Source organism: Clupea harengus, chromosome 9 (genome assembly GCF_900700415.2).
Source record: "Clupea harengus chromosome 9, Ch_v2.0.2, whole genome shotgun sequence".
NCBI classification, from domain to species: Eukaryota; Metazoa; Chordata; class Actinopteri; order Clupeiformes; family Clupeidae; genus Clupea; species Clupea harengus.
Window position 1 is genome coordinate 8753023 of NC_045160.1, and position 11469 is coordinate 8764491.

At 37.9% G+C, this 11469-nt stretch overlaps 2 protein-coding genes across 2 annotated transcripts; both read right to left on the minus strand.

The window, feature by feature from the left end:
- Positions 1-895: 895 nt before the first annotated feature.
- Positions 896-1852, minus strand: LOC122133138 (olfactory receptor 52K2-like). Its single transcript, XM_042708620.1, has one exon. It carries the CDS (start codon positions 1850-1852, stop codon positions 896-898), a length of 957 nt encoding a protein of 318 aa, XP_042564554.1.
- A 5470-nt stretch (positions 1853-7322) lies between these two features.
- Positions 7323-7934, minus strand: LOC122133139 (olfactory receptor-like protein DTMT). Its single transcript, XM_042708621.1, has 2 exons — positions 7856-7934; positions 7323-7474 (listed from the first exon to the last, which is right to left on the minus strand). Exons 1-2 carry the CDS (start codon positions 7932-7934, stop codon positions 7323-7325), a joined length of 231 nt encoding a protein of 76 aa, XP_042564555.1.
- Between the last annotated feature and the right edge of the window lie 3535 nt (positions 7935-11469).

Below are 11469 nucleotides of genomic sequence, written 5' to 3' on the forward strand. Positions count from 1 at the left end.
ACGCAAACCCATTTTAACGGCGTTAATTTTTTTATCGTGAGATTAACGCGAATTTTTATTTTTTTATTTTTAAATTTTTTTTTTAAGATTAACATTCTTTTTGGCCACGCAAACTGTGTAGTAGGCTAACGTTACGGTTTGAGTGACTGGTGAGCGCGATACGGCGAAATGGATGATAAAAAACTTCTGAATGGAAAGTTTACTTTTAAAAGTTGTGTTGTGCAAAAGCAGCGAGCTTCACTGTTGTCTGAAAATGTCAACAGGCAGCTGGCTGAAAGCAAAGAAGTAGTAGGCTTACCTTTTATTGGTAATCTAACTGTTACAGTTCATTGTTTCTGAAATAAGAGGCCTGACTGCTATGTTCCCAGCAAACTTGGAAAAAAGAAAATATTAAGCCATGGTTTAACTGCACTATAGGCTGAGTCCTTGTTTACCTGAAATGTGCACTTTATAATTTTATTTTGTACCGCCGTGTTTGGCAATGTTGGTTTTCAATCAAATAAAACATTTGCATAAAGCAAGCCAATCCACTTTTCCATGTTGATAAGGGCATTAAAATAAAAATAAAATGATGGAAAAAATAAATAAACGAAGGGACATTTAGAATAGATAAAAAATTGCGATTAATCGCGATTAATTTTGAGTTAACTATGACATAAATGCGATTAATCGCGATTAAATATTTTAATCGTTTGACAGCACTAAAAAACAGCACTAAAAAACGCCAACAGAAATGTAAAAATACACAGAAAATATAATAATAACATGGTGTAATAAAACATTCTTATATTAAATGGAAGGATTTCCGTGTTTCTTGAACACTGAGTACAGAACAAATATAGACACGCTGTTTAGCATAATAAATGATCTATTTTTATATGCTTGTTCATGATCCTTAAAATAATCTGTTAACATTTTGATTTGATGTGTCAGAGTTCATAAAAACCCTTCTTCTGAAGATTTTATACAAACTTTTTCTAATATCCTGGGTTTTGAAACCATATATCAAGGGATGCAAAAGAGGGGGTATCAAAATGAAATCTAATGACATTAATATATTCATTTCTGGAGGGATGTAATAACTAACTCTGTTATAGATTACAGAGAAGAGACTGGCAAAAGAAAAATTAATAAAAGTAATCAAATGAGGTGCACATGTCTGTAGTGCTTTCTTCTGTGCATTCTTAGAGGCTCTTAAGCTTACACATAATATCTTAATATAGGACAGAATTACTAGAAACAGCGGAAGAACAACAATTACAAGAACAACACAAAGACCATAAACATTACCAAAGGCATCTCTTACACAAGATAGATTAACAACAGCCAGATTGTCACAAAAAAGCTTATTTATGTTGCAACCACACAGAGGAAGTGTAGAAGTCAAATACACTTGGAAAGACAACAGGGATATTGGAAGGATGTACATTACAGCTAGAAGTACATTCACTCTTAAAGGTGTCATTATACTGTGATATTGGAGTGGTTTACATATAGACACATAGCGATCGTAAGCCATCCCAGCAAAGATTGCATAGGCACACCCGGCAGAGACATTGATGAAAAGCACCTGAAATAAGCAGCCCTCTAAAGATATGGAGTTATTGTCTTTTAGAAGATTAGCCATGATCTTTGGACAGACTGCAGTGCTTCCTATTAATCCACTAATTGCCAGATTGAACAGAAATATGTACATAGGTTTGTGTAGGCTTGGATCAAAATAGATCACCAACAAGATGACAACATTAGATAAGACTGTACTAACATAAAGCAACAGGGTGATGAACAATGCCACATGATTTTTTGGACCTGGAGATCCATAGGCAGTGAAGAGTAAAGTGATATTGGACATGGCTTTGCTGAGAGAAAAAAGAAGGAGATATTGTAAATACAGTATGTATGTATTTTCACAAAAAACATTAGTTGTTTGGTAAGTGAAAAGAAATGATAGATTATGTATTAAAATGTATCTTACCATGTTCAAACATGCCAGGATTTGATGAGAGTGTAATAGTTACATTCTTGTACTAGCTTATATACCATGTGTGGCCAGCTGATTGGTACGCATTGCAATGCCCAGCAGAGCAATGACGTATGAGCGAACACTTTCATGACTACACTAACGCCACATTATCTACAGCAGACCTGGGCAAAGTGCGGCCCAAGGGCCATTTGCGGCCCGTTGGCTGTCCCTGTGCGGCCCGCGGAGGTCAATTGTAAAATAGGAATCAAACGTAAATAGTTATTATACGGCTCTTCAGAATGTTCCAAAAATTTCCGTTGATTCGAATGGGCCATCCCAACGTTCGCATGTCTGTAATTTCTTTATATTCTCTGCTGCAAAAAATGTATGACTGCTGTCATTGGCAACGGGTTTTGTGCTTCTAATTCACATCTTTCATATCATTCCGCAAGTAGTCCGGTCATTAAACGTAACTGAAAGTCATTGAAACTTGAAGTCAGAAGGTGGGTTGCTTCGCATTTGCATGAAGAACTAAACGGCAACAAAACCATTAAAAAGAGGTATTTTGGAGCAATGTCTTCTATTGTTTTGGCAAGTAACCGTATAATAAGCGGGATCTTTTTTTATTTCCGTAGGCCTACATTTGTGCGTGTGGCCGTGCCTGCAAGCATTTGCGCTGATAAAAATGTATATTAATATTAATTTGTATACTTATACTATTGCTTTGCAAGCTTGCTCTCGTGTGTGTGTGTGTGTGCCATGTGTATTGATCGTCTGGGAACACCTTTAATACTGCAAAAACATGCTCATTTTCAAAATCGTTTTGGTGAATGTTGATTAAATGTTGATTAAATAATGTTAGCATTTTTACTATGCCTGCACCAATTTTTTGATAGCCTAAATGTAACATCTACTCTTACCAGTAGCAGTTAATCAAAACAATACAATTTTATGTTTTTTTATAAAGAGATACAACTTATATTGAGCAGAATTGAGTTCAGCCTATTGGTCCGGCCCTCCACAACAGTCCCACTATCTCATGTGGCCCCTTGCTGATCAATAACCCATTGGAGGTCTACGTACGTGGTCCTGTGGGGAATATTTTGGTCTTGTTGTCAATGTGCCTTTAAAGCTCAGCGAGTTTTTGTCCTAGAGACATATATAGATATAGATAACATATATACAGTTGAAAGGCAAGGAGAAGGAGAAAGCGAGCTGGTGCGTGGTGGTTTCAAGTTAACATCAACAATGCATCAGTTTTTGTTACCTAAATGTCCACGTTTGGAAGAACGATTAAGAAACGAGAGTGACGTAGAAGAAGAAAAAATGCCAGGGGTATCTGGTGTGGATTTTTAAGGAGAGGAACATTGTGGTCAAGGAGGTCAATCCTCCAACACTACTGAGGGTGCTAACCATGGTGCTAGCAGCATCAGTGACATTAGTATGAACGCTCAGGATGGTCCGAGAAGACTAATAATCCAGAAATATGTGTTGTTTGGGGTCTATTTGAACCCAGGCTGTTTTAATTGTATAAAATATCAAAGATATAAGAAATATCAACTTTTTTCCTCACATTGGGCCTCAGTCTCGAACATTTTCTGAAGTTTCTTCTGAAATGTTTCTTACGGACTTCGGAAAACCAACGTAAGAAAAAGAGCTCCGCTCCGATCCATGCGAAAGGAACTCAAAAGCGAGTCATGTCAAAGCGGAAAGCGAGCACCGGTCTAGTAAACGCAGCACCAGTGCAGAGGTGGAGGTACTGTTGCAGGATGAAGATGTGTCCTTTCTATTCCACTATGGCTATATCAACGCGATTGAGTTTAGTGCTTATTTATTTATTCACTTACATTTGCAGTGTTTGTGTAGTCCTTTTATTTATTTAAAGACATCACGATGCCTCGTAGAATCATGACTATAAATGTGAAACGTAATTGTTAATGATACAAGTATTCTCTTATTTATTATTATTATAATTATTTGAATCTGAGGATGTCTGTAGAGTTGATGTGAACGCAATCACCATCGATTTCTCACAAATTCAGCCCTTAACACTTCTAACACGGAGCGGCCCAGTGGGGCATCTTGTGGTTTTTTGAGGAATCGCATTTGAGAAAACTCTGGCCGATTTACGACTGCTATTTCGCGTTCTGAAGTTCAGAACAAATCCCAGATGAGAAAACTTTCATGAATGCCAAATTTGTTCCTAAATCCACCGGAAGTGGAGTTCAGAAGAAATTTCTTCTTAAATTCTTCTTTACTGCGTTCGAGAATGAGGCCCATTGTTACTATTCCTAAAAAAACAGAAATAGTTTTTTTATTCCAAATGTTATAGATAACAACAATATGTACTTAGAAATAATATGAAGCCATTAAACACCAGAAGGATAACTCTTTCCAATTTTAGGTCAATCAGTGAGATTTTATGGTGATCTGCATATTTCTCCATAGTCGCGTGAACATGTATTCTGGATGTAAAAGGGGGGTGGGTGGGGGTATTGTTTTATTTAATGGGCTATTTAGGTAGTCAACAAACAAACCTCAAGTACCTGACACATAAACTTGGGTAAAAAATTAATAATTTTATAATGTTTTGGAAGTTTAAATTGCTGGGGTCAAATTGACCCCAAGGATAAAAGATATTAGTAAATGTAAAGGGAATAGGAGAGTTAATGAATGCTGTCTGATTTGTTGTATGCATTGATTGCCCTGTGTCGCCGAAGACTCGTTTCGGTTGATTACCAACTAAGGGGGCCCTTTTTTGCCGAAGATTTTAACTTTTGGCCTTTTCCCTCTTTTTGGGAAAAAACCTTTTTAATGCATTTCTGACTCTTTGACTGTTTTAGTTAATTCTATCTGCTATTCCAAGATTAATTTCACTCTGTCTGACATGGTAGTGGTCACCTGGCGCCCAACTTTAACCCTCACTACCACAAGTGTTTTAAAGTATTTGGGATCGCGGACCTTATAACATGCTGTATGCATTTTGTCAGTGATGGTCGCAGATGTGCGCGTCCGTCGGAAGTAGCCTAGATAATGTATTTATAATAATACAATCGGTTTGTTTAGCGCTTTTCATGGACCCCAAAGACGCTTCAGAGAGCAAACATGTAAACAGATGATAGACGATATGGTGGGGAGGTGTTGTAGTAGAGAACCACACATAGGCTATCACTCTCATTTTATAGCACCCTCGCTAAAACGCAGAGCTCCCCCATAGCACCTGCAGAAAAAAAATTCTGGCACCGCCACTGACCATGACAGACCCTGGCTTTGGACTTGTTGCTGGTAACAGTTTGGATGGTCTGTTGGTTAAGGATCCGTATCGATGCTATTTTCGGTGGTAAAATCGGGAGTGAGTACGTAATTCCGGTCTCTGGTTGGTTAAAACTTGTCATCTGACCGAAACAAAAAATACGTTACCTTTGATTGGCTAATACCAGGACCTTTCTTTTGTCCTTGAGAAACAATGTTGACTGCCTGACTTTGTTTTTGTCAATTTTAACGCTGCTGTTCAAAATTAATAGCAACTGAATTACACTTGAAACGGTGTAATCGCTAGCGGTAAATAACGTAAACGTGAATATCGTGAATGACAGACAAAGGACTGCTATAACACATCACAAACACATAATCGATGTGTGTTGGCCAAGTTTATCTTACATTACAGTAACTTACGCAAGCTAACTAGCTAGCTAGCTAATGCCTATACGTGTTTGGTTAGCTCACTAGCACCCTCGGACTTACCCTTATTTACGATAATCCTGGACTTTTTTTTTTATTTTCCCCCCTTGGAAAACTCATCTCTGTTGAAGTGTTCTTCAACAGGAACTTATACGACCTCCAGTCAAGGTAAGTTTACATTACATTTACATTTAGTCATTTAGCAGATGCTTTTATCCAAAACGACGTACAGAGAGAAAAATCAAGCTACATGTATAAGCAATAGAGACCTAGTGTAACAATAAATACAATTTTACATGACAAATAAAAAAGTGCAGGAATGTAACTGCTGTGAGTGCGAGTTAAGTGTTAGTTAGAGGAGATAGCATTAGAGGAAGGATAAGGACAGGTAGAATAAGGAAGGGAGAGGAAGGGCAAGTTGATTTACTTAGATTGCAATTCATTAATTTGCAATTGATCTCAGGTAATTATAGTTACAATTTGCAAACAGCAAGCTTTCTTGTCAGTTGTGCAATATGCTCAATTAAATTGCTATTCCCCCCGGAATGTAAGACCTTCCGTTTGGGTTATGGGTTATTGTTTCCAATAAGGTGCATGTATCAAATACTGTGTAAATTGAAGAGTAATTGTTTTCACGTGTGGACCGACAGGCTCATAAACCAATACATAATGTTAGCAATTTCACTGCATCGCCTCTAAGTGTCGCCAACTGACTCAAACTATTAAAAATGGTGGTGTGGAGGAACGCACATTCTCACATTCATTTCACTCTTGATACATCTGACTGTGAGTGTGGAAGATGGCTTATGCAATGTTTTTGTGTGTACGCAACATTTCTACATAAGGCTCCTGGTTCTTTTCAGCATAGCCATCTTTATTTTTCTGCCAAACATACCTTGAGTAAAGGTACATCTTCAGGAGAGTAGCAATTTTTTGTATCCATTCCCTATTTTACAAGATTAAACACACTTTCCTCCAATTTCATTTGTGTGTTCTCTTGTCTTTCCCATGTTAATAAATAAATAAGACAGACTTGTGTCACCTTTTGTTATTAATGCATTACATTAATGTATTAATGTAATTTAATGTAGCTACCAATAATTGGGGCATGTGTGGTTTTGTCAATGATAATTATTTATTGATTAGAATAAATCTGCTATTTGTATGTCTTTACTTATCAGTGATGCTCAAGAACATAGTATGTTTAAAACTTTATTGGACCACCTTACTTACATTGGAACACATTTCTAACAAGTGCTCCTCCAGGACCACAGTCATACATGAATATGAAAACGAAACCAGGTATAAACCCCAAAACTAAAACTTCTGTGAATTACTAGAGGTAAGCAAGAGAGAATATACATTCTCAGAAGCTGTGTCTCTGCGTGGGGAGCAATGTTGTACACTGCTACGTCATTTCTAACCATTTTGGCCTTTTGTCAGCATGATACAGACTGTAAAACCCAATGAAATGCTAACATAAAACAAACATAAGACAGATGCACCCCTGTTTACCGTTGAAAGGCGGATATGCTATACTTGTCACAATTAGTTATTACTTATCATTTCATGAAGACTTGCTAGGCCCTGTAAGTCATTTAAAAAATATAGAAATAATTTACCAATTGACCAATTTTAAATGTGGCCTTGACCACAGATGCACACATGTAGTACCTGTTTAGACTTTCATTGTTTGCTTGGCGAGAAATAATTTGATACCCAGTATTTTTGTCTTAATTGCTTCATTTATCTTTTCTGTCCTGGCTCCATAAATGACTGGATTTAATATGGGAGAAAGGATTAGGAAATAGAGAGACAGGATAACTCGAACTGTGTATGGAACATGACTCATGTCAAATCTACTTTGATAGAGTTCAAATGCACATCCGATAAAAAAGCTGGATATTGATACCAGGTGTGGCGTGCAAGTATTCATTAATTTAGTTTGTCCTTTTCTTGTCAGCTGAAGACATATCAAAATGATTCTTATGTATGAATAAATTATAATAAAAAATGGCAGGAGGACATAAATAAATGTCACAGTTGTACTGTATATGTTGTTGCCTGAAGTGTCTGAACATGCCAGTTTCACCACGGAGTAGTTGTCACAATAAACTTTTTCAATTACTTTCCCACACAATCTTAGACTTGCAGTGATTGAAAGGGTAATGGTAACCCGACCAAATGGAATTAACCAAATAAAAATTATACATATCATGACATTTGAAGGGGACATCATTTTTTTATAGTTTAGAGGAAAGCATATTGAAATATATCGATCGTAAGCCATTATCATTAAATTCATCATTTCACATCCTGCATATGTATTAATAGAAAATATTTGGACTAAACAGGCAATCCAGGATATCTCAAATGTACCAGAGAGAATATTGGCTACAACAAAAGGTGCCAGACTAGAACCACCATACAAGTTAATACATGCTAAATTACAAATAAGTATATACATAGGTTTATGTAAAGATCTCTCCGTACTTATGACATAAATAATTAAAAGGTTAGCAAATATAATAACAGGGTACAATAAAGTCAACACAGCAGCAAAAATGAATCTTTGCCTATGTATTCTATGGTAGGCTTCTAATGTAAAAGTTACATTTGACATTTTCCACGGATCTTACAACGTGTTGTGCATAGAGAGCACAAACACATCTACCAGACCTGTCAGAGAAATACATTTCAGTTATGCAACATTCATGCTTTAATTTGAAGTATGCCTAAACATTTAAGCATAGTACATTGCAATTTTTGTCAGCAGTATATTAAACATATAAATATGCTAAAATACAATACCTGGTCGAGGCAAATTTGCATGTCAGAGTGAAATATATGCTACTCCATCTTACTGTTATAAGGGGTGTGAATGATCCTCTATATGTACACTGCTCCCCCTCAAGAGGGAATGGGTCATTAGAATAGTTTTCCTCTCATGGCATGCCACTTACATAATGTGTTGTTACTCTGAGAATATTATCAAAATAATGTGAAATAATAAAATCACCACTGTGTAGCAGGGATCTGGCACCAGCACATTCACCAGTCATTCACAGTCTTGAGGTATATCTTAAGAACTGCGTAAGCTTATTTTGGTGTGCTTACATTACCTAAAGTTCCATTTGGTTTGCTTGACAAAATGGCCACCAACGGCCAAAAATAATTCAGCAGCCACTTCATGCCTGTGTGAATGGCCAATCTTAATGAAAGTTTGAGCTCATTCATGAAATATGGAAGCTATTTACCCAATTTCCAAAAAATCAGCCATATGATGTCGCTACAACATGCTGCAACATTTGTTCCTCTGTTCCTCTATCTTCAGACTTAATTTTGTCTTTAAAGGCCCATTACGCGAAAACTGGTATTTTTTTTGCCACTGAGCTCCCCTAATGTTGTGGAGTGTAGCTCACTTTTACACCACTGTCGTAAATACAAATCGCCCTAATGGACAGTGTACATGTATATTTGTTGACAAACTGACAGATATGGAACCGGCAAAGACAAAGGCAGGACAGGTCGTTGACTTTGGGCATCTGGAAAAACTACAAATCTCTGAGACAGGGATGACACCAATAAAGTTACAGCCTACGTCGAATTCTTTCATAAATAACATTGGCAGGGATGTTTATTGCCTTGATTACTGCAACGCCCTCCTAACGGGCCTGCCGGCTTGCGTGGTGAAACCACTACAAATGAGCCAGAACGCGGCGGCGCGTCTGGTGTTCAACCAACCGAAAAGGGCACACGTCACCCCGCCACTCATTGACCTCCACTGGCTGCCTGTAGCTGCTCGCATTAAGTTCAAGTCACTTATGCTTGCCTACAGAGTGCTTGATGGTTCTGCTCCCACCTACCTAAATGCTCTTGTAAGGGCAAATGTTACACCCAGGATGCTGCACTCTTCTAGTGAGCGTCGTTTGGCACTGTCGACAACTTCCCTAACAAAGCTAAACATTAAGCAAGCACAACACAAGACATAGCAAGACAGCTAATAAGTTATTACTGACTAGTCCAACAGATAGAGGCCTAGCTCGGCATCTGACTTGCATCTTTTGGTACATTTTAGCTGTCACCAACAAGTTAAATCCATTTTACTTTTTTTTGGTCTCTTGCTTGGTTACGTTCTCCGTTTTTTTTTCTCTTCCTATCATCCAATGACGTCTTCCTTGGTTTCTTCCTCGCCTCTGTCATGATATCCATACAGAGAATACTGTGCTAGTTTCTTTTATAGCTATCACATGGGTCTAGTTGTTTATGTGAGGTGGTGCCAAAAAGAATTTGTCCCCAAAGTTACATGTTACATTACTAGTGCAAAACCAGATGCAGCAGGCGTACTGTGGAAGTGGCACAGACACCATTCTCTGTATTACAACTCAGTGTGCCTCCAAAATGATTTCGAAGCTGTTAAGGTAAACATTACACAATCCTGAGAGTAATAATGGGACAGGAATGGAGCAAGGGCTTACTCTGATATTAATGTAGCGATTGACACCTTGCCCTTCCTGAACACGTTAATTCAGTGGTTGCAATTCCCACTGCAAGCGTGACAGGATTGACTATGTCGCTAGAGGACCGATTAATGATTTGACTTAAACATTTAGCGTCCATTTCTACATGACACCATAACACTAAATAAATGCCTCATGAATGGTTTTCACTGTAAGTGGGGATGAGGTAGCCTATAATTGTGTGTGTGTGTGTGCAGGGAGGAAATGTAGTATTTTTGCTTGAAATACCCATCCCTACTTCATACAACTTTTAAATTGCTAGTAGTGCTTGCACCACAACTAGATGGCATTTAGTTTTTTACGTGGGAACCGTTGAATACACAGGTGCAGTCAATACACAGGTTTGTTTTCAGTATTACATAAAATACTGTTATGCGGTTTAAATACAGTGCCGCTAATAGTATGGAAAATACGGTAACACTGGGCCTCATTCTCGAACACAGTTAAGAAGAATTTAAGAAGGAATTTCTTCTGAACTTCACTTACGATGTTTTTTGGCATTCATGAAAGTTTTCTCATCTGGGATTCGTTCTGATCTTCAGAAGAATTTCAGAATGCGAAATAGCAGTCGTAAATGGCCCAACGTTTTTACTGGGCCACTCCGTGTTAGAAGGGTTAACTTCTAGGGGTTGACTGCCCCAAAATTGGCAATTTTTAGTGACTTATTGTAAATGTTGGATATCTCTGCAAATTTTGCCTTTAACACTATATATTATGATTCATTTTTTGTCTAGTTCTGCAGGGTTGGTCTCGCACCAGGCTCCTTCCTTATTGCTATAATAGGGTTTGCTTACCACCAAATTCCAGTCATAATCATTTGTATATTGGCATATTTCATGCATAAGTTCAACAGTAAAGAAGAGCCTGAAAAAGTCCAAAGCTGTGGTCATTGTCCCTCGCAGGGTAGGATTAGGAAAATGGTTTCCTGGTGGGCGCTGTGGAGCAAAGGGTGGCAGAATATTGGTAGTGCTTTTATTTTCATCAACAGGACCAGGGCCTGGTGCTACACATTTTCCTCTGGCTCTATCACTTCTGCTGATCCCCCTTCCTCTACCCCTAGCCCTTCTGCCATGTGGTTGTCCTCTGCCATGTTTTTGCAGAGGTGACACAGGATCATTTTCAAAATCACTACCTGAACTTGACTCATCTTGTGGTGGTTAATATTCACCTTGAACACTGCAATGAAAATTTGCAACATAAAACAGGAATATTGACTCCCATGTTAAATCCATTTTTTTCACAAAACAGAGCTCTCAATGCATTCTCTATGGCTTCGGGGAGGGCTCGCCCCTCCATGTCGTGTCA

Excerpts from the sequence above, each read along its gene's own strand:
- LOC122133138 (XM_042708620.1), bottom strand. The coding sequence starts at position 1,852 with ATGTCCAATATCACTTTACTCTTCACTGCCTATGGATCTCCAGGTCCA.
- LOC122133139 (XM_042708621.1), bottom strand. The coding sequence starts at position 7,934 with ATGGCTTACGATCGATATATTTCAATATGCTTTCCTCTAAACTATAAA. Across the intron at positions 7,475-7,855 it reads CCCTTCAAATGTCATGATAT|TTCGAGTTATCCTGTCTCTC; the intron begins GTATAATTTTTA and ends TTCCATACACAG.